The sequence below is a fragment of the Pristiophorus japonicus genome, chromosome 4, assembly GCF_044704955.1.
Source record: "Pristiophorus japonicus isolate sPriJap1 chromosome 4, sPriJap1.hap1, whole genome shotgun sequence".
In the NCBI taxonomy this organism is placed as follows: Eukaryota; Metazoa; Chordata; class Chondrichthyes; family Pristiophoridae; genus Pristiophorus; species Pristiophorus japonicus.
The window spans coordinates 70,654,080-70,678,370 of record NC_091980.1 but is presented as its reverse complement, the minus strand read 5'-3'; the positions used below and the strand labels follow the sequence as shown (position 1 = coordinate 70,678,370).

Here is a 24,291-nt window from a genome sequence, read left to right as displayed (position 1 = left end):
TACCCCTTATCCTTAGACTGTGTCCCCTGGTTCTGGACTTCCCCAACATTGGGAACATTCTTCCTGCATCTAACCTGTCTAACCCCGTCAGAATTTTGAACGTTTCTATGAGGTCCCCTCTCTTCTGAACTCCAGTGAATACAAGCCCAGTCTTTCTTGATAGGTCCGTCCCGCCATCGCGGGAATCAGTCTGGTGAACCTTCGCTGCACTCCCTCAATAGCAAGAATGTCCTTCCTCAGGTTAGGAGACCAAAACTGTACACAATACTCCAGGTGTGGCCTCACCACTGTAGCAACACCTCCCTGCCCCTGTACTCAAATCCTATGAAGGCCAACATGCCATTTGCTTTCTTAACCACCTGCTGTACCTGCATGCCAACCTTCAATGACTGATGTACCATAACACCCAGGTCTCGTTGCACCTCCCCTTTTCCTAATCTGTCACCATTCAGATAATAGTCTGTCTATCTGTTTTTACCACCAAAGTGGATAACCTCACATTTATCCACATTATACTTCATCTGCCATGCATTTGCCCACTCATATGAATGTAATGAGCCAACAGCACAATCTGTATGTAGGAGGGGGGGGCGGTGGGGGGGGGGGGGGGAGAATGGAGTGGTCATGGACGCAAAAACAGAAACCACCAGCACTCTACTGCCAACGAAACACCACCCACTCACCCAAGGTGGAAACGACCCGCCAAGGGTCAACCAGATAGAGCTAAGCCCAGAGCACAATCAATGCAGAGGCGATTTGCACTAAAGGCTTGGGGGAGAGTGATGTCATGTATCCTATATGGTTACTGCTTGTACTATCACAAGGTGTGCCACCAGAGGGCACCGCAGTGGGAGACTTGTAGGTTACCTATACAGATGTGCCTGGCCTAGTATAAAAGGCGGGCCACCAGGTGTGATCCTCACTCTGAGTTATCAATAAAGGACTAAGGTCACTACAGTTCAAGTACAACACATTGCCTCATGGAGTCATTATCAAAGTATCTAAAGACATAACATAACCATTCTATGCTTCTATGAATCTCGATCTTCAATAGAGTCTGCCATCTGCCTCCCAGAATCAATGGGAATAGAAGTCAATGGGAATCAGTGAGAAAACTCTCCACTTCCTGGAATCATATCTAGCACAAAGGAAGATGTTTGTGGTTATTGGAGGCCAATCATCTCAGCCCCAGAACACTGCTGCAGGAGTACCTCAGGGCAGTGTCCTAGGCCCAACCATCTTCAGCTGTTTCATCTAGACCTTCCCTCCATCATAATGTCAGAAGTGAAGATATTTGCTGATGATTGCATAGTGTTTAGTTCCATTCATAATTCCTCAGATAATGAAGCAGTCCATGCCCACGTAAACAACATCCAGGCTTGGGCTGATAAGTGGCAAGTAACAGGTGCCAGGCAATGACCATCTCCAACAAGAGAAAATCTAACCACCTCCCCTTGATATTCAATGGCATTACCATCGCCGAATCCCCCACCATCAACATCCTGGGGGGTCACCATTGACCAGAAACCTAACTGGAACCAGCCACATAAATACTGTGGCAACAAGAACAGGTCAGAGGCTGGGTATTCTGTGGTGAGTGTCTCACCTCCTGACTTCCCAAAGTCTTTCCACCATCTACAAGGCACAAGTCAGGAGAGTGATGGAATACTCTCCACTTGACTGGACGAGTGCAACTTCAACAATACTCAAGAAGCTCGACACCATCCAGGATAAAGCAACCCAATTGATCGGCAACGCATCCACCACGTTAAACATTCACTCCCTCCACCATATGGCTGCAGTGTGTACCATCTACAAGATGCACTGCAGCAACTCGGCAAAACTTTTTCGACAGCACTTTCCAAACCCGCGACCTCTACCACTTAGAAGAACAAGGGTAGCAGGCGCAAGGGAACATCACCACATCGACGATCCCCTCCGAGTCATACATCATCCTAACTTGGAAATCTATCGCTGTTCTTTCATCATCGCTAGGTCAAAATCCTGGAACTCCCTCCCTAAGGGAGTACCTTCACTACAAGGACTGCAGCGGTTCAAGAAGGCGGCTCACCACCCCCTTCACATAGGCAACTTGGGATGGGCAATAAATGCTGGCCTTGTAAGTGACGCCCATATCCCATGAATCAAGAAATAAGAAGATTATCTACAAGGCTTAGTGACAATGGCCTGATACCTGATAGTGCACTGTGACTTTCTGTTATTCTGGGTGAACTGCTCCTTTGATGACAGATAAAAGGGAACAGAATATTAGTTGTGTCTTTTTCCGAAAGCCCCCCACATCAGCCTCTGATAGCTGTTGAGATCTGCACTGCTCAGTGTTGGCATTTATGGTGAGATGCTAATGTATGATGCTCCGAGGGGGAGGATTAATCTTCATGGTGCAATTTCAGCTGAGTACTGATGATGATGGACGTGTGACACAGTGAGAACAATTATGGAGGGTGTCACTGATGCTTAAATACAGCTCACATGAAAACATATGTACATTGAGTGCAGGGAAGGGTTATAGATCAGGTTACTTTACTTTTGCCATTCTGATGATGTCATTATATTTTTTGCAGCACTGTCGAGGCGTCTTGGATGATTGCCAGTGCTATCTCCCTCCACAATACTTTCACTTCCTGCTTCAGAGAGCTCCTGGCCACTGACATCAAATAGCCACTGCGTTCTGGCTTATATCTCTGCCAGCAGAATAACAATGTCAGGCTCTCAAAAATTGAAGGCTTTTCTTTTTGACCTCTGTGTCATGGCTGCTAATCCCAGCAGTGCTTATTCCTGCAGTGCTGCCTCTTTAAACAGCAACAGGTTTTATATCCTGCTGTTGCACCAGAACCTTTCCTCTCAGTAGCTGTTTTCCTTCGCCCCCCCCCCCCCCACCCCACTCCAATGTCTTCCAAATAGGATGCTTAGAGTGAGGTCCCAACTCCCCATGTGATTCTGGCATCTGATACAACTGTGGTGTGGCAGGCTAGATTTGAAGTTCCTGACAACTTTTGACTATTTCAATAAATTGAAATTACAATTTTTGTCAGGTCCGCGCCTTATCAAAATGGTGGTCATATGTCATGTTGTTCCTTCTTCCAGTGGTGCACTTGCAGCCCTTGAATGTCTAGCCTACTGATATTTAAATTAAAAACAGAAAACATCTGCAAGGTACATCAGCTCCATCAGTATCTGTAAAGGGAAAAGACCGATTAATCTTTTGGATGTGGACTCCTTCGTCAGAATAAATTCTGTTTTTACATCAGCTTTCTAGGATTTGTATTTTTTCTTTTTATTGATGTAAGTACCACATCCGACACTACACATGTTTTCTCATCTACCCTATTAATTATCTTATATGTTTCAATGAGAAAACATGTGTAGTGACAGATATGAGATTTACTTAATAAAGATTATAAAGAATATTAATAAAAAGAAAAAATCACAAATCTTACAAATCTGATATAAATGCAGAAACAGATTCTGATGAAGGTGTCCACATCCAAAAGATTAATCGGTCTTTTCCCTTTACAGATAGTGATGAACTTGATGTGCCTTGCAGACGTTTTCTGTTTTTAATTTAAATAATATCAGTAGGCTAGACATTCAAGGGCTGCACGTGCACCACTGGAAGAAGGTAGAACATGACATATGACCACCATTTTGATATGGCGCAGACCTGACAGAAATTGTAATTTCAATTCATTGAAATAGTCAAAAGTTGTCAGGAATTGCAAATCTAGCCTGCCACACCAGTTACTCCAGGCGCCAGAATGTTGTTGTTCAGTATTCAAATGAAAGCAATGCAAGGTAGAAAGTGCTGGAGAACGAAGAAACATTGCCTTGAAATTATGCTCCGAGATAACAGTATGGAAATGTTTAACATATTCAGCTGAAGGTGTTAACCTGTTTATTTTTAACTGGTTAACACCTCTGCTGAAATGGCAGAGAGAAAAATAAGAACATAAGAAATAGGAGCAGGTGTAGGCCTTTTGGCCCCTTGAGCCTGCTCCGCCATTCAATAAGATCATGGCTGATCTGATCTTGGCCTCAGCTCCACTTTCCTGCCCGCTCCCCATAATCCTATTCAAATATCTGTCTATCTCCACTTTAAATATATTCAATGACCCAGCCTCCACAGCTTTCTGGGGTAGAGAATGCCAAAGATTCACAACCCTCTGAGAGAAGAAATTCCTCCTTATTTCAGTTTTAAATGGGCGACTTCTTATTCTGAAACTATGTCCCCTATTTCTAGATACCCCCACGAGGGGAAATATCCTCTCTGCATCTACCCTGTCAAACCCCCTCAGAATCTTATACATTTCAATAAGATCACCTCTCATTCTTCTAAACTCCAATGAGTATAGGCCCAACCTGCTTAACCTTTCTTCATAAGACAACCCCTTCATCTCAGGAACTAACCTCGTGAACCTTCTCTGAACTGCCTCCAATGCAAGTATGTCCCTCCTTAAATAAGGAGACCAAAACTGTACACAGTACTCCAGGTGTGGTCTCACCAATGCCCTGTACAGTTGTAGCAGGACTTCTCTACTTTTATACTCTGTCGCCTTGCAATAAAGGCCAACATTCCATTTGCCTTCCTGATTATTTGTTGTACCTGCATACTAACTTTTTGTGTTTCATGTACAACGACCCCCAGATTCCTGCGCTGCAGCATTTTGTAATCTCTCCCCATTTAAATAATAATTTATTTTTTTATTTTTCCTACCAAAGTGGATAACCTCACATTTTCTCACCTGCCAAATTTCTGCCCACTCACTTAGCCTGTCTATATCCTTTTGCAGATTCTTTGCATCCTCCTCACAACTTGCTTTCCCACCTATCTGTGGCCCCAAGTTTCCACATGATTTGCTCCTGATTTTTAGGAGCAACTGGTGCAGAATGGAGTATCTTAGAAATCGGAATTCTCGTCATTTAATTTGCTCCAGTTCTAGTCAGTTAGAACAGTTTACTTTGGAACAGAATTTTTTTTTCAAAAGGGGGCGTGTCCGGCCACTTACGCCTGTTTTCAAAGTTTCGTCAGTGAAAACTTACTCCAAACTAACTTAGAATGGAGTAAGTGAAGATTTTTGTACGCTCGAAAAAACCTTGTCTACACTTTAGAAAATCAGGCGTAGGTTCCAAATCAGGCGTAGGGAATGGGGGGGGGGGGGGTTTAAAGGGAAGTTTACAAACATTAAACACTTCAGTTTTACAAATAAAGAGCCATCATCAATAATAAATGATAAGTACATCAATAAATCAACCAATAAATCAATCAAAAAAAATTAATAATAAATAAAAAAAAATTTAAATCAATAAATAAAACATTTTCTACTTACCGACTGCAGCACCGGGAGCCCTCCAACAGCGTGCTGGGATGCCCCCCTCAGTGTGTCTCTGTCAGTGTCTCTATCTCTCTGTCTGTCTGTGTGTCTCTCATTCTCTGTCCGTCAGTGTCTGTGTTTCTGACAGCGAGGGGAGGGGGAGGAGGGGGGTAGAGGGAGAGAGGGGGGGAGCAGAGGGGGGGGGAGCAGAGGGAGGGAAGGGACGGAAAGGGGAGAAGGGGAAGGGATGGGGGAGGGATGGGGGAGAAGGGGGAGTGATGGGGGAGAAGGGGGAGGGGGGGAGAAGGGGATAAAGGGGAGAAGGGGGAGAAAGGAGATTGGGGGGAAGGAGATTGGCGGGGGGGAAGGAGATTGGGGGGGAAGGAAATTGGGGGGGGAATGAGATTGGGGTGGGGAGGAATGAGATTGGGGTGGGGAGGAAGGAGATTGGGGGGGAAGGAGATTGGAGGGGAAGGAGATTGGGGGGGTGGGAGGGAAGGAGAAGGGGGAGGGTGGGGGGGAAGGAGATGGGGTAGGGTGGGGGGGAAGGAGAAGGGGGAGGGAGGCTGAACGGGCCGGGCCCGAGACTTCGGGCAGGGCCCGTCCCCAGCACCAGATTTACAGGTAGGTGGCGTTGGGTCAGGTCGGGGGGGTGGTGGGAGGGAGGTCGGTTCGGTTCGGGTCGGGGGGAGGGAGGGAGGGAGAGGGAGGTCAGGTCGGGGGGAGGGAGGTCAGGTCGGGGGGAGGGAGGTCAGGTCGGATCCAGTCCGGTGGCGGGGGGGGGGAGCGGGTGTTGGGTCCGGTCCGGGGGCAGGGGGGTGGGGAGCGGGTGTCGGGTCCGGTCCGGGGGTGGGGGGGGGGAGCGGGTGTCGGGTCTGGTCCGGAGGCGGGGGGGGAGCGGGTGTTGGGTCCGGTCCGGGGGTGGGGGGGGGGAGCGGGTGTCGGGTCCGGTCCGGGGGTGGGGGGGGGGAGCGGGTGTCGGGTCTGGTCCGGAGGCGGGGGGGGAGCGGGTGTCGGGTCTGGTCCGGAGGCGGGGGGGAGCGGGTGTTGGGTCCGGTCCGGGGGCGGGGAGCGGGTGTCGGGTACGGTCGGGAGGCGGGAAGCGGGAGTCGAGTTGGGTCGGGAGGAAGCAGGAGCTGGCCGTGGGAGGAGCCTTATTCACGCAGCCCCAGTGAGGCCATTGGGCCAGGGCTAGGGGCTGCATGCTTCGGGCCCCTCCCACACAGTTTCGGGTGCCTGGAGCTACTGCACTTGCGCGCCCACTGTAGCGCGCATGTGCAGAGGTCCCGGCACTGTTTTCGGCACAGGGACCTGGCTCCGCCCCCTACAGCTCCTGCTGCGCTGCGCCGAGGGCCAGAGGACTGCAGGGAGGTGGAGAATCTGGAGGTTTTTTTTAGGCGCACTTTGTGGCGCGAAAAACGGGCTCGAAACTTGGGCCCTTTGTATCATCAGCAAACTTGGCCACATTACACTCGGTCCCTTCATTCAAGTTATTAATATAGATGTCAGACTAATGTGCTAAACCTTGGCGTGCTGATAATTTATGGCCTTCAGATTTCTACAACCCAATCTCAAATCCTTTGAAAATGGTGGCTCCACTTTGATGGTCAGCCATGAAATTCTATATTTCTAAAACTTTCAAAAATATTGGTCTGGAAATTCCGACGTCCCGGGCCCATACGGAGTGTGTACGGACCCGGGAAGGCATCAGAAAAGCCGGTTTTCAGCACGCAATCCGCATGCGCTGAAAACCGGCTTTTCCGATCTGTCAAGCTAGAGCTTGACAGATCGTAGACAGATCAGGAGCGAGGACATTTGCACCGGCAAGACACATAACTTGCCCAGCAAATGTCCTCAAAAATCTAGCGCCTCAAAAAGCAGGCGCATAGCCTACTTTTACAGGCTCAAGTGTTTAAAAACATACACAAACACAATAAAATAAAATAAATACATTGTATTGTTAAAAACTCTGCCCACTAAGGTAAGTTTATTTTTAACCCGAATTACAAAACTTAACAAAAATAGGAAATATATAGTTTTTTTCTAAGGTATTTATTAACTTTAATTTCATTTAATTTTAATTATGTGAGGTCTGTTTTGAATTTTTTATTAGTGTGTGTTTGTTTTTTTCCCCATTAATAGCACTGAGAACTCGTAGATACGCGAGTCTCAGTGCTATTAATGGGAACCTGTGAACTACCTACCTGATTGGCTAAGCAGTCACACATTACTGCATCTTCTTCATCGGAACCCTCCTGACGGGAGCGCACTTCGCAGCGCGGGAAGAGAAGGCCTCCCCACCGGAATCCAGGGTGCCTCCTAGACCAGCAGGTAGATTCATAAAACATCTCTGGTTGGAAGGTAATTGACTGCGGGAAGCCTCCGACCGGAATTTTCGGGCCAATATTTGAATTTGATCCAGTGGGTATTTTCTTCACAGACAGTTCCTTTAAGAAAAAGTAAAGTGTTCCTTTAAGAAAAAAAGCAGGAAAAGATGAAGGGGTCCAAAAAGTTATTTTAAAAAAATCAATGGAATATTAAAAGATTGTAAAGATTCAAAAGGTAAACAATGTTTTATTTTTCTTAGTGTAACCATATCCTTGTGAGTGTGCGGATGTATGGAGGTAGGGGTGGGGTGGGGTGGGGGGTGCGGAGCGATGGGTCGGAGAAGAGGAGGAGAGGAAAGAGCACATCGGACAATACCTAATAGCCTGGTGCTGGCACTTGTTGACAAAACTTTATATTACAATGAGTCTATCGGACGTTCTTCAGTGTAGTATAAATCATCATCATAAGCAGTCCCTCGGAATCGAGAAGGACTTGCTTTCACTCCCAAAGTGAGTTCTTAGATGGCTGAACAGTCCAATACGAGAGCTACAGACCCTGTTACAGGTGGGACAGACATTCGTCGGGGAAGGGGTCGGTGGGGCTGGTTTGCTGCGCGCTCCTTCCGCTGCCTGCGCCTGGCCTCTTCATGCTCCTTGCGTCGAGACTCGAAGAGCTCAACGCCCTCCCGGATGGACTTTCTCCACCTCAGGCGATCTGCGGCCAGGTTCTCCCAGGTGTCAGTGGTGATGTTGCACTTTACCAGGGAGGCTTTGAGTACAAATAGAACAAATTTCAAAAGTAGATTAAATTTGAACACTGCCTTTAGAATTTATATATCATATGAGTAACATTTACAGTGGTTCTGAACTTTCTCAGTGTCAGTTATGCTGCATTCATTATGTCAGAAAGTTGCATCGCTCCGCAGCAGAGGGAGTTCTACACAAGTTTTCTGGGGTAAGTTAATTTAAATATTCTTGGTGCAACTCTGGTGTAACTTGAGTGTAGAAACTGTGCAATTTGTTGACATCTCCCCCCCCGCCCCACCCCCCACCCGTCCCTTCCCAGAAACTTCCATGCAACAATGGTGTAGTTCTTGAAAAACACTCTATGGACTCCCAGCAGCAGAATACTGCCTGACAACAAGGTAAGCAGCTGACACGTGGTTTCGCTGGTAATTTCCACCAAATCACTTCATGCAATCTCTCACCCACAGCATCCGTCTAGATTGGCACCATCATGCCCACTTCGGTGAACTACACCAGGGCAACAGACAGAAGCACAATTGGTTTCCCTGATAATACCTCCATGTCTTCCTCTAGGAGGTACACAATTGGAGCCTTGCACTCCTCGATTCCCTTTCATCAAGCTGAACACCATCAGTTGTCCTGCCTGCAAGGAACTGACACCGGTACTGACTCCCAACTCCCTCACACCCAGGACTCTTCAAAGATGCAGAAAGAAGTGAAACCACTGTACTAGGGCAGGCAAGGGCAGCATGTCACTCTTGCTTTCCTCCCCTGCTCACACTGGACACCATCACACTCCTCAACACATACTACTTACTAACCCTTCACACTACAGTCTGGCTAAGAATGCTCACAACTCCCCATAACACATGCGTTATCTCAAAACACATTCCTCCACTCTAATATCCTCACATCCTTACATCTCACTTTACCTCTCCCATCACAATTGCCACACATTCCATAACTGACAGTTTAATCCTCACGCACACAATCTTCCTACCCTTTAGTTTACGAAAATACAAAAAATGACGGATAGATGAAGACCATTTGGTCCAGCAAGCCTGTCCCACACAATTGTGATACCTTGTGTATTACAACTTATACACTCCACCCCACCCAAAACCATGTGATCTCCTGGGAGAGGGAAAAAAAAGATTAAAAAATTTTGGGGGGAAAAAAATCTGGGAAATTCCTCTCCTACCCATCTAGGCGATCAAAACTAGTCCAGGAGATCACTCTGGCCATTAAATTCCCTGCAGTACCTACCTTCTGTAAGAGGTCATCTCCGCTGCAGCCAGAAACAAATCCAGCTTTCGCTTGAAGGAATTCAGTGAGTCTGCATCCACCACATGAAATGGCAGCTTGTTCCAGAAGTCTACTATTCTCTGGGAAGAGAACTGCCTCCTGACATCCAACCTCGACCTAGCCTTATGCAACTTAAATTTGTGGTCCTGGTCCTGCTTAACCTATTTAATTGAAATAAACTGTCAGCTGGAACACTGTCTATTCCCTTCATTATCTTATAAACCTCAATCATATCCCCCCCCCCCTCCATCCACTGCCCCCGGCCCAAGTCTACGCTGCTCTAAGGTAAAGAGTCGCAACTCTTTTAACCTATCTTGATAACCAAAATACTTTAGACTTGGAATTAGTCTAGTGGCCCTTTTCTGCACCCTTTACAGAGCCTCAATATCACTCACCATGTGAGGAAACCAAAACTGGACACAGTATTCCAAGTGCGGCCTGACTAAGGTCTTGTACAAGGACAAAATAGTACGCCTTGTCTTATATGCAATTGTCCTATGGATACACCCCAACACCCTAGTTTCTCTAGCTATCACTGCACGGCATTGTTTGTGTACCTTTAAGATGTATGCACTAGAATACCCAAATCTCTTTCTATCTCCACCATCTTTAATGCCTTTCCCTGGAGGGTGTATGAATGTGGTGCCACGCTGCCCATGGCCGCCGCTCGCCGCTACTTTTATGGCCTCGACCTGCCGCTGATGGTCTCTCGCAGGTTGGGGCCGCTGATTGGAGCGTGGGCAGGTACAGCAGGAGTGCCGAGGTCGGGGCGAAGGAGCGGCAAGAGATTGTAGAGGGATGTGACTGGGGCCCAGGAGAGGCGTGAATTCAGGGCCCAGAAGAGACAAGGGCCCAGGGGCAGCACGGGTCAGCCCACACTGCGAGATGTGCGCACTGGGCCCGTGCAACAGAGCAGGTCTCCAGTTGTCTTGGTAAATCCTTGCCACTGGACCAAGATCTAGCTCTGTCAAGCCTGTGTGGTGGCTGGTGTGCAATGGCCACCACACGTTAAAAAAATCCATGTACAGGCATCTTCCAACCTACACTATGTAGTTCAGGACCTGGAATATTAGGTCATTGAAACACCTGTAAACTCATCCTTTTTTGGCGTGGAAGTAAGACATCCTCGTTTTGAGGGACTGCCTATGATAATGATGATGGTATGAATGTTGAGCATTTTCTCTGCCCGCATGCATAACACTGCACTTATCTAAGTTATACATCATTTTCCAGTCTTGAGCCCAATCTCCCAACACATTAGGATCTGTCTGAATCAGCCGAGCCTCTTCTCCAGTTCTAACACTTGCACAGATCTTGGTATCATCTGCAAATTTGCGAATTGTGCCACCAACCCCTGAATCCAGATCATTAATAAAAATAGTAAAAAGCAACGGTCCCAACACGGATCCCTGTGGGACACCACTGGTGACCAGTCTTATAAAGAAGCCTCTTATGCGGTACCTTGTCAAAAGCTTTTTAGAAATCTAGGTAGACAATGTCTATTGGGCTTCCCTCATCCACCAACGTTGTAACTTCTTCAAAAAATATAATTAGATTTGTAAGACATGACTTTTATGAAGCCATGTTGGGTCTCCCTAATGTGTCCCTCCCTATATTGCATCCCATATGATTCTTTCAAGCATCTTACCTATTACTGATGTTAAACTGATGGGCCTATAGTTACCTGGGTTTACCTTGGTCTCTTTTTTTTTAAATGGGGACCACATTAGTCTCCTTTCAATCTGTAGGAATCTTTCCAGAGTGCAGTGAGCTATTAAAAATACAGGCTTGCACAGCACATGTCCTATCTCCCGGAGGACCCTCGGGTGGATATCATCCGACCCGGCTGCTCTATCTATTTTTAGGTTCTTAATTCTTTCTAAAACAATATGCTTATCTATGTTAATGTTACTGATAAAACTAGTATTATTAATTTCTAATATTCGAGCATCATCTTCAAGGGTGAATACTGATGCAATTAATATTACCGCCATACTTAGTGAGTCATTTGTAACCTGTCCTTGAACACCCTTCAGTGGCCCAACACAGTCTTTGATAGTTCTCTGACTGTACACATAACTAAAAAAACTCTTCCCATTACTGCCACAGTTGTCTACAATCCTTTTTTCCATTAGCCTTTGTGCTGATCTAATAGCAGCCTTCATTTTCTTTAGTTGTTCTTTGTATTCAACCCGATTTGTTTGAATGTTAAATTTCTTTAATTTATAGAAACATTTCTGTTTACATCTTATTTGTCTTTGTACATAGCCAGTCAGCCACCTTGGCTTCTTCTTACCACATTTCCTTCTTTTGATTTTGGATACATGTTTATTTTCCATATTTTTAATCTTATTCTTAAAAACTTTCCATTTGTATTCAACATCGGTCGCATCACCACTGAGAAAGGTTAGTCAATTTAAACGTTCAAAATTATCTGCCATTTTGAAGAAGTTTGCTCTTCTGAAATCCGGTACGAGTTGCAGGTTCTCAGTACCTGTAGTTCTACTGGCCAATTGGAACCGTATAATGTTGTGATCACTGTTGCCCAGATGTTCCCCCACATGGAGGCCTGATACGAGATCAGGCTCACTACTCAACACCAGATCCAAGATATGATTAACCCAAGTTACTCCATTAACATGTTGAGTCAGGAAACAATCTTGTATATTCTCAATACATTTTTCAACTGCACTTCCCACCACACCAACAGGTATACCATCATGTCACTCAATGCCAGGAAAATTAAAATCACCCACCAAACAAAGGTGGCATTTTATATTAAAAGCATCAGTGATCTGTTTCTATAATAACTCATCACGTTCAAGTGTCTGGCCCGGGGGCCTATAACAATTACCGATAATTAATCCCTGCCCGTGAGCTTTGTCCACTTGAACCCAGATAGTTTCAGCTGAGCCTGATGAGGCAATATCAAGTCTCTCTCCAGCTGTTAGATTCTCACTGGTAAAAATACAACCCCACCTCCACTTTGACTTACCCTATCCTTTCTGAAACCCTTCTAGCCCTTTAGGTGAATTTCTGTGCCATCATTGTCATCTAGCGATGTCTCAGAAATACACAATACGTCTAACTTCTCCAACACAGCTTAGGATTGCAATTCTAACAATTTGCTTAAAGCACTCCTTGCATAAAAGCAATTTAAAGGTCTCCCATCTAATTTCTTAATACAGCTGAGGATTCCTGAAAATGACCTGCGGGGCCGAAGAGATCTGCTTTTGTGTCATCTGGTGGGATGCGTAGAAGATGATAAGGCCATGGTGCTGCTATTGTAGTCTTTGAAAACATCCTACAAAATCTGATGCCCCTTGCAGTGTCGAGTGAGGACACAGCCTGGTTTGCATCACAGATGTGCTTCACCACCTGGGAATAAAGCCCCTTCCTATTCACATACATCAGCGGCTGCCCACATGGCACTTTTGGTAACACGTGATGCCAGTGTGATACCCTGCACCCTGGGGAATCTAGCTCTGTATCTCTGCTGACTGGTGGTGATGCCGAAGTGGATGGATTCGGCTAATCTATGAAAGAGGTCATTCATCACATGCCGCATGGCACCCCTGGCAGTTCCCTGGCACAGTTACACAAATTCCGAGCAGCAGCCTGGAAGGATCCTGAGCTGCAAACGTTGAGGGCTGCTGTCACTTAATTGACAGAAACAGAGCAGTTGTGGCAGTGAAGTGAGTCTGTAAGTATTCAGCATGCAGTTGGTAGAGATGGCATCCTTGGCGAGGCATAGACATAGATGCACAGTTCTTCGGAGAGGTCACCGCAGGACCGGTGCAACTTGTACGCAGGCTGGTGAAGGTCATACCTGGTGAGCTTCTGTCCTGCTGCCTGATTCTCCTGGCCTGGACATGATGCTATTGCAACTCTTTCTCCATTGTGATTGCATAGAGCAATATGCCCACAGAGAAAGCCATCCCTTGTCCAAAGCCGATCTGAGTGTGAAAATCAGGTGCGAGAAGTCAGGGACCCAAAACCTTTTTTACTCATGTTCCCAAAGGTTGGATGGAAACAACCTGGGGGATCATGAGACACCGTTGCAGGAGTTTCAGCACACTGGTACAGTGAGTTAATGCAGCCGTGACCAGAATCTCTACAGTGGCGAACATTAACAACATGGTGAGTCCAACTCAGTGAAGCTGAGGCTTAGCTGCACTCTGCACACTCATCTGAACTAACTGCAGTCCTGACGTCATTTCTAGATACTGATCTGTAATCAGGTGTCACATTATTACTGACAGCACATGGGGGCACTGTATCAATTGCTATAATTATTTCTAGAAATTATACCTTTTCAGAAGGAAATTTATCGCATTTTTAAGGTGATTAGAAGTTATTATAAACCTCTAAATGTTCATGAAATCCTCCAGGAAAAGTAAATTATCTTCATCTTTCCATCTGGAATTAAGCACATTTCTGGGACTATATTTAGTAATTAGGTAATGCACGGCAGTTAATAATGAATTATTCCTTTACCTAAGAAAGAACTTTGCAGCAGAGCACATCCACAACCAGTACAGAGAAATACATGACATACAAAAAGCAAAACACTTAAAGTGGTTGATTCCTAAGAAGTCCAGTATGCGTACCCGGAAGAACCCTGAGGCATGGCAGTTGATGGGAGTGGTGACCTTCACAGCCGTTTGTTTGTATTGAGAATATTACTGGCTGTGAGTTGTGCAATTCCTATACCTTTTGTGCTCCCTGGATTCCATGTTCCCCTGCTCCACTGTACTATTAACAACTGTTACACCCATGCTCTCTAACAAAAAGCCAACCCACATCTTCCTCTAGTTTCTCTGTTATCTCTCCTCATGCGCTTTCTGAGTTCATCTTGTCCATTAGGTCCACCTCCTCCTCTCTCAACTCTATTCCCACTAAACTGATGACTACCCAACTTCTCTTCCTGTCCCCAATACTAGCTGACATTGTAAATAGTTCCCTCTCCTCAGGTACTATCCCTTCCCTTTAAAATCATTACCACTCTCCTTAAAAAAGCCATCTTTGATCTTGCAAACTGACGCCCATGTCCAACTTCTCTTTACTCTCCAAAGTCCGTCAACATTTTGTCACCTGCCAAATCCATTGCCCATTTTCTACACAGTTCCCTGTTTTAAACTTTCGAATCAGCTTTATGTCTCTGCCACTGTACTGAAATGGCCCTAATCAAAGTCACAAATGATATCCTCTGTAAATGTGATCATTATGCACTATTCCTCTCTGCAGCCTTTGACATGGTCAACTACATCATCCTCCTCCAAACCCTCCCCTTGTCCAGCTGAGTGGGATTGTCCTCTTCTGATTCCATTCTTACCCATACAGTCGTAGCCAGAGAATCTGCTACAATGGCTTCTCTTCCCACCCATACACTGTAACCTCTGGAGTTCCCCAAGGATCTAGCCTTGATCCCCTCCGATTTCCCATCTACATGCCCTCTGCCACAAACTCTGTTCCATGATTCCATCCTCCCTCCCCACCCACTGTCTCAAGCTGAACCAGACTGTTAGCAACCTCGGAGTCCTACTTAATTCTGAGCCAAGTACCGACTCCATATCTGCTCCATCACAAGGACTGCCTACTTCCATCTACGTAATATCATCCATCTCCGCATTACCTCGGCCCAGCTGCTGCCGAAATTCTCATCCATACTTTTGTTACTTCCAGACATGACTCTTGGCCAGCCTCCCATCTTTTACCTACCATAAACTTCAGCTCATCCAAAGCTGTGTATCCTGTATCCTCTAGGATGCTGCCTGTATCCTTATCAGCAGCAAGTTCCACTCACACATCGCCCCTCTGCTCACTGGCCTACATTCGCTCCCAGTCCACCAAAGCCTCAAATTTTAAATTCTCATCCTCGTGTTCAAATCCCTCCATGGCTTCATCCCTCCCTATTTGTGTAACCTCCTTCAGCCCAACAAGCTTTTGAGAACCCTGCATTCCTCCAACTCTGGCCTCTTGTGCATCTCCTACTCCTTTCACCCAAGCATCGGTTGCTAGGCCCCAAGCTCTGAAATTCCCTCCCTGAACTTACACACTGCTTCTCCTCTATCCTCCGTTAAGACCCTCATTATAGCCTAATGTATTATCTCCTTCTTAAGCTCGGTTACAATTTTTCTTTGATTATGCACCTATGAAGAGCACCATATAAAAGGCACCTATGAAGAGCACCATATAAAAGGCACCTATGAAGAGCACCATATAAAAGCAAGTTGTTGTGTACTATTTTCTGTTCTGTTATGATGCTACCTCAATATGTCCCAGTTTGTTAAGTTTATTAATTCCAGGCTTTGAATGTTGTAAGAATAGAAACATTGCAACATTAGGAACAGGAGAAACCATTCAACTTCTCGAGCCTGCTCTGCCATTCAATTAGATTATAGCTCATCTGCACCTCAACTCCATTTTACCTGTTTTTGCTTCATATGCCTTGATACCCTTACATAACATAAATGTATCTGTCTCAGTCCTGATAGATCCATTTGTCCAAGCATCCTGGACAATATTTATCCCTCAAACAACATAATAAAAATGCAGATTATCTGGCCATTATCACATTGCTGTTTGTGGGAGCTTGCTGGCTGCTACATTTCTCACATTACAACAGTGACTACACTCCAAAAGTACTTCATTGGCTGTAAAGCGCTTTAAGACATCCATTGGTCATGGATGGCACTATATAAATGCAAGTCTTTCTTTCTTTCATCCACAGCCTTTAAGGAGAAAGAGTTCCAGATTTCTACTCCCCTTTGTATGAGAAAGTGCTTCCTGATTTTGCTCCTAATGACCTAGCACGAGTTTTAAGAATATGTCGTCTTGTTCTTAATTCCCACACCAGAGAAAATAGTTTGTCCATATCTACCCTATCAAAACCTTTTTAACATTTTAAACAGTTTGATTGGATCATCCCCCTCCCCCTCAATCTTCTACTTCATTAATTATTCGAACAAAGCCCAAATTGATTCTTCTCCCCATTACATTTTGCTAATGTTAATCCATTTTTGAAGGGGTTGGAATCCTTAGATCAACATTAAATACAAACAGTCCAATGGTGCTTTCTACTGACATTGTAGTTTCCTCCCTTAGCGCTGACATAATTACATCCTTCAGTTTCCAGAGTCAAACTCCTGATCCTACATTTCAGGGAGGTGTCCTTTTCAGGTGATACTATTGTAGTGTAGGAATAAAGAATCTGACCAGATACTGTGAGCTCAAAGTAAAGTGTGACCTTAGTCTTTTATTACAGGTCTCCAGAGTGCCTCTCCAACCTGTGAGGCCTCCTTAAGTACAGGTGCTCCCAAGTACTTCATTGGCTGTAATGCGCTTTAAGACATCCACTGGTCATGGAAGGCACTATATAAATGCAAGTCTTTCTTTCATCCACAGCCTTTAAGGAGAGAGAGTTCCAGATTTCTACCCTTGGGACTCCACGGGATGAGCCCTCTGGTGGTTAAACAAGGTACTTACAGGTTTACATATATAACAACACTCCCCCCCCCCCAAAGTCAATTGTGTAACTATTTACAAGGTGAGTCGATCTGGGGCCTTTCTTTCCCTGGTTGATTGTCTCGGTGCAAATGCTGGTTTTGGTGAATCATTTGTTGGGCCCTCGCTGGACTTGCTGGGCAGCTAGTCTTGCTGGGCTGCCTGGTGTGGTGAGTCCTGCTGGGCTGCTGCGGGTGATGGGTTCTGCTTCATGATCAACCACTGTGTCAGTTGTCACTGGTGTGTATGTTGGGGGGTCAAAAAAGGTAGAGTCTAATGTGGGTTGCTCTGGATAGTCCGTGAATCTGAGTTTGGTTTGGTCCAAGTGTTTCCTGTAGATGAGTCCATTTGAAAGTTTGATTTGAAACACCCTACTCTTCTCTTTGGCCACGACAGTGCCGGGAAGCCACATGGGATCTTGTCCATAGTTCAACACAAATACAGGATCATTAATCTTAATTTCGCGTGACACATTTGCGCTATCATGATATGTACCTTGTTGAAGCCACCTGCTCTCTACCCGTTCGTGTAGATCAGGGTGGACTAACAAGAGCCTTGCCTTAATTGCCCTTTTCATGAGCAGTTCAGCGGGTGGAATCCCAGTGAGCGAGTGGGGTCTTGTGCGGTAACTAAGCAGGGCTCGGGATAGGTGAGTCTGCAGTGAGCCTTCAGTTGCCCTTTTCAAGCTGTGCTTGATTGTTTGCATTGCTCTCTCTGCCTGATCATTGGGTGCTGGTTTGAACGGGGCAAATGTGACATGTTTGATCCCTTTGCAGGACATGAACTCTTTGAACTCGGCACTGGTGAAATACGGCCCTTTGTCACTCACAAGGACATCAGGCAGGCCGTGCATGGCAAACATGGCCCGCAGACATCAGTGGTGGCAGCGGAAGTGCTTGCCGACATTATCTCACATTCAATCCATTTGGAGTACGCATCTTCAACTACTAAGAACATTTTTCCCAAGAATGGGCTTGCATAGTCGACATGGACCCTGGACCACGGTTTGGAGGGCCAGGACAATAAACTTAGTGGCGCCTCCCTGGGTGCATTGCTTAACTGTGAACATGTATTACATTTGTGCATGCAGAACTCTAAATCTGCATCGATACCGGGCCACCACACGTGGGATCTGGCTATCACTTCCATCATTACGATGCCTGGGTGGGTGCTGTGGAGATCACTAATGAAAGTGTCCCTGCCCTTTTTTGGCACCATTACCTGATTACCCCATAAGAGGCAGTCTGCCTGTATAGACATTTCATCTTTGCACCGCTGGTATGGCTTTATTTTCTCCTGCATCTCTAACGAGACACTAGACCAACTCCCGTGGAGCACACAGTTTTTTACTAAGGACAGTAAGGGGTCCTGGCTCATCCAGGTTCTAATCTGTCGGGCGGTAACAGATGATTGCTCACTCTCGAAATCTTCCTTTACCATTACTAAATCTGCGGGCTGTGTACTTTCCACTCCCGTGATGGGCAATGGCAGCCTACTGAGAGCATCAGCACAATTTTCTGTGCCTGGCCTATGGCGGGTGGCGTAGTTGTATGCGGACAACGTGAGCGCCCATCTCTGGATGTGGGCCGATGCATTTGTATTTATCCCCTTACTTTCAGAAAAGAGGGATATCAGTGGCATATGGTCAGTTTCCAATTCAAATTTGAGCCCAAACAGATATTGATGCATTTTCTTTACCACATAAACACAAGCTAACGCTTCTTTTTCAATCATGCTGTCGGCCCTCTCAGCCTTAGACAGACTTCTGGATACATAAGCAACTGGTTGCAATTTCCCAGATTCATTAGCTTGTTGCAATACACATCCGGCACCGTATGACGATGCATCACATGCTAGTATCAAACGCTTACATGGATCATACAACACAAGCAATTTGTTTGAGCATAACAGTTTTCTAGCTTTTACAAAGGCACTTTCTTGGCTTTTACCTCAAACCCATTCATCTCCATTACACAATAAGGTATGCAGTGGTTCTAACAGTGTGCTGAGACCTGGCAAGAAGTTACCAAAGTAGTTCAGGAATCCTCGAAACGACCGCAGCTCTGTCACATTCTGTGGCCTCAGTGCTTTCTTGATTGCCTCCGTCTTCGAATCAGTGGGCCTCATGCCCTCCGCCGCAATTCTGCTCCCCAGGAACTCCACTTCAGGAGCCTCGAAAAAGCACTTCATGCGTTTTAACCTGAGCCCCATGCGATAAAGCCGACTAAGAACCTCCTCCAGGTTCTGCAGATACTCGCCGGTGTCCCGGCCTGTAACCAAGATGTCGTCCTGGAAGACCACGATGTATGGGACCGACTTCAGTAAGCTTTCCATGTTTCTCTGGAATATCGCCGCCGCTGATCGAATCCCAAATGGGCATCTGTTGTAAATGAAGAGACCTTTGTGTGTGTTGATGCAGGTGAGGCCCTTCGATGATTCCTCCAGCTCCTGCGTCATGTAGGCCGAGGTCAAGTCCAGCTTCGTGAACGTCTTTCCTCCCGCTAGCGTCTGCCTTTGGTAGTGGGTATTGATCCTGCAGGGAGAAACGATTGATAGTTACTTTGTAATCACCACAGATTCTGATGGTGCCATCTCCCTTGAGGACTGGAACAATAGGACTGGCCCACTTGTTGAATTTGAATGACGAAATGATGCCGTCACGTTGCAGCCGGTCCAACTCAATCTCCACCCTCTCTCTCATCATGTACGGTACTGCTCTCGCCTGTGATGGATGGGTCACGCCCCCGGAATTAGCTGGATATGCACTTTTGCTCCTTAGAACTTCCCGATGCCTGGTTCGAACAGCGAGGGGAACTTGTTCAGAACCTGGGCACACGAAGTGTCGTCGACGGGCGATAGCGCTCGGACATCATCCCAGTTCCTGCGTATCTTCCCCCGCCAGATCCTGGCGAGCAGCATGGAACCATCACCCGGTACCACCCAGAGTGGTAACTTGTACGCTGCTCCATCGTAGGAGACCTTTACAGTAGCACTGCCGATTACGGGAATCAGTTCCTTTGTGTAAGTTCTCAGTTTAGTGCAAATGGGAGTCAGGACTGGCCTTGAGGCCTTACTGCACCACAATTTATTGAAAGTCTTTTTGCTCATAATGGACTGGCTCGCACCCGTGTCCAGCTCCATTGACACCGGATGTCCATTTAATTCAACATTCAGCATTATCGGGGGAACTTTGTGGTAAATGTGTGCATCCCATATACCTCTGCCTCCTTGGTCTGAGGCTCTGGTTCATCATGATCCACTGTGGATCTGTCCTCCTCTGCAACATGGTGGTTTGCAGGATTAGCAGGGTTTGCAGCTCGCCTGCACATACGATGGAGATGTCCCAATTATTCCACAGCCCTTGCAAATGTATCCTTTGAAGCAGCATGAATGGAAATGATGATTGCCCCCGCAGCACCAACAAGGTGTTAATGGCCTAGTATTCATCACCCTTGGTGGTGGACTCTGAGACATCTGCGGACGTGCAGCTGCAGGCATGTGAGGCCCGCCCTGTACATTACGATTCAAAAACAATATTACTTTGCTCACAGTACTTGTAGCAGCACTCGTGTGCTGAGAGATTTGCTTGGCATTGTCACTGGTGGCAATGAACGCCTGGGCTATCGCTATGGCTTTACTCAAGGTTGGAGTCTCTACAGTCAAAAGTTTGTGAAGTATTACTTCATGGCCAATGCCAAGTACAAAGAAGTCCCTGAGCATGTGCTCCAAATGTCCTTCAAATTTGCAATGTCCTGAAAGGCATCTAAGCTCGGCGACATAGCTCGCCACTTCCTGGCCTTCAGACCTCTTGCACGTGTAGAACTGATACCTCGCCATCAGAACGCTTTCTTTCGGGTTAAGTTGCTCTCGGACCAGTGTGCAGAAATCATCATACGATTTCTCTGTGGGTTTCGCTGGAGCAAGCAGATTTTTCATGAGGCCATACGTTGGTGCCCCGCAGACGGTGAGGAGAACCACCCTTCATTTAGCAGCGTTCGCTTCTCCTTCCAGCTCGTTAGCCATGAAGTATTGGTCGAGTCACTCCATGAAGGTTTCCCAATCATCTCCCTCCGAAAATTTCTCCATGATGCCCACTGTTTTCTGCATCGTTGCGGTGGGGTTCGTCATCTGTATCTCGTCGCCAGTTGTAGTGTATGAATAAAGAGTCTGACCAGATACTGTGAGCTCAAAGTAAAGTGTGACCTTAGTCTTTTATTGCAGATCTCCAGAGTGCCTCTCCAGCCTGTGAGGCCTCCTTAAGTACAGGTGCTCCCAAGGGATTATGGGGTCCTTTGGGACTCCAGGGGATGAGCCCTTTGGTGGTTAAACAAGGTATTTACAGGATTACATAAAACAACTATTAATTCAGAACACTTTGTTCTGCATTCTATACTTTAAATCATTTTTCTCTTTTTCTTTAGCTTCCTTGTTTCAATTTTATCTGGCTTTGTGATGTAAACCTTCAGGAGATCTGTATGTATTTGAGAATACAGGTGTTTCATTTTCTCTGTGATTAAATTCCTGTCTAATGCAGTTGTTAATTTGTTTATTTTAAACCAGTTAATGATTGTATTTAAGTTGCACAGATAGGAATTTAGTGCACGTGTGTTAACTAATGCATTATAAGTACCTCACAGTGAAAATTAAGCCCCACAATTTTCATAAACTCTGTTTTTCATACAAGATAATTGATAGCATAATTCAGAGGTAGTAGAGCAAACTGAGAAAATAAGTATTGCATTTCTATTAAGGAAAGGAAAAGGAGTGCGTTAATGACCTGAATGTGTGACATTAGTGTAACATTATTAATAGTGTTGATATTAGTGCACAGCTAAAGACTGTTAAATCGCCTTGCTGAAATCTGCTTATCCTCTAATTTGGTTGGATCTGCACTGTAAAGGAATGAAAGCAACAGCTAAACTCCTTCAACTTTGACAATGATTTGTTGGAAGATACTATTGATATTTATTGTGTATGCTGTTATGACCCTACTATATGAGTTACATACAGGTAACTGTTGTGTATGGAGAAAGAGTCAGACTGAACACTGAGCTCAAAGTAAAGTGTGACCTTAGTCTTTTATTGCAGGTCTCCAGAGTGCCTCTCCAACCTATGAAGCCTCCTTAAATACCTGTGCTCCCAAGGGATGTACAGAGTAAATACAAGTCCACATATATAACAGTAACATTTTCACTCTCTTTTGCATTTCTTCTTTTCTCACCCTAAAATCTGATATTTTAAAATCTTAAATTTTAATATTTGCTTATTCATTGAAATTGTAATTCAATATGTTGTAAACATGGCATTTTAAGAATCTCTAGTAGTAAAAGATGATATAAAGGTCTAAGGGGAAGGCCAGTAACTATCCCATGGAAGCTGCCTAATGATGAATTCTTTTTCTTATTAGAGGCCTTTTGATCAAGTGCAAATATAAAGCAAGAGTGCCATGATGATAACCTTATGATAAAAGGGGAGTTCTCCTGGTGTCCTGACCAACATTTATGCCTCAACCAACACCTAAAACAGATCATCTGGTCATTTATTTCATTGCTGTTTGTGGGATCTTGCTGTGTGCAAATTGACTGCTGCATTTCCTACAGTGACCACACGTCAAAGTGCTTTAGGACATCCTGAAGTTGTGAAAGGTAGTATATAAGTGTAAGTCTTTCTTTCATATAAATATCACTCTTCATTAAAATTATCGATAAAGACAGAAGCAAACAAAAAAAAATACAATGATACAAAAAAAATGTCTGAATCTCACTTTTTAGTACAAAATTGCTGATGCAGGCACCATGGTAGAGGAACCAAGTAAGACACTAATAAGTGACCTAGACATTCTGGAACACTGCTTTCGGACCTGGTGCCTCCGTTCCAATCCAGTGCGATAGTTGTGAAGGCGTTTCACCTGAGCAACAACGCCGCAGGGAAAGAACTCGACGTTTCTATCTGCGGAAGATATGAACCATGAACCGCACCCAAAATACCTGGGCATCACACTGGAGAGGATTCTCACCTATCGGCCTCATCTCACCAACACCAGCCAAAACGTAAAAACCAGGGTGAAGCTGGTCCGGAAACTCGCTGGAATGCCATGCGGGAGCACACCAGAACACTTCGCACCGCAACAGTGGCCCTAGTCTATTCTGCTACAGAATACTGCTCTGCCTCACGGTCCTGCAGCCACCACACAAAGATCGTGGACGTGCAGCTAAATGCCGCCATAAGGACGGTGTCAGGATTGCTCAAATCCACTCTAACTGAATGGATCACAGTGCTGCCCCACGCTGTCCCACCTGCTATTCGCCACGATGCCACTGTGCTCCGTGAGATGGAAAAAGTCATGAGCAACACCGACCTTCCCATTCACGAAGACTTGGAAAAACCCACAAAAGCGCTTAAAATACGCAGCTGGTATCGACCCACTATCCAGATAAATCGTGGGACGCATGCAACATAAAGAACCAACACCTCATCACTGACCCAACAGCAGAGGTCCCTGGCTTCGACCTCCCTCGAAGACAGTGCTCAGCTCTCGACTGAATCTGCACAGGGTATGGACAATGCGGCCACCTGCTCCACAAGTGGGAGATGAAAAATGACTCGAAGTGCGACTGTGGCCACGAGTCGCAGACCATGGAACACATCACATCAACCTGCCCAGTAATGTCTGTGGCAGGAGGCACCTCATTTCTCCCCTCGGCATCTTGGGGCCATTGAATGGATAACCAAACTAGACATCCCACTATTAGCTTTTCCCATCATATGAAACAACAACAACTGGTACAAATAGCATCTTGTCACCTCCATCAGGTACTGTTGCTAATTAAAAGATTTGAACTTTGTCTTTGAAATTGGCTGTTCTAAAAGTAAATAATAAATTCTCGTTTTCTGGATTGTTGTTTTCTCAGAACGTTACTATAGTTGAAACTTTCTAATGAGGTTGATCTGGTTCAATGAAAGATATATCAAACCTTGTCCCCACTGAGCAAAGTCATCTCATATACATTATAACACACTGCCACTATCTGACGTTTCTTCACTGTTACTATTCTTGCCCTATGTCCGTATCCTAA

The 24,291-nt window shown here is 45.6% G+C and overlaps 1 protein-coding gene across 2 annotated transcripts in view; it reads left to right on the top strand.

Annotated features, from left to right (window-relative positions):
* The window catches only part of LOC139262950 (A disintegrin and metalloproteinase with thrombospondin motifs 2-like), a 407,016-nt gene that overhangs the window by 15,145 nt on the left and 367,580 nt on the right, over positions 1-24,291 (top strand). Inside the window, exon 2 of one of the 2 annotated variants that reach the window (XM_070878308.1) lies at positions 17,117-17,189. In XM_070878308.1, the coding sequence (XP_070734409.1) occupies positions 17,165-17,189 (25 nt within the window). In that variant the 5' untranslated portion in view covers positions 17,117-17,164. Of the gene's footprint in view, positions 1-17,114; positions 17,190-24,291 lie in introns of those variants that run through there. The other variant, XM_070878309.1, reaches the window with a different exon arrangement.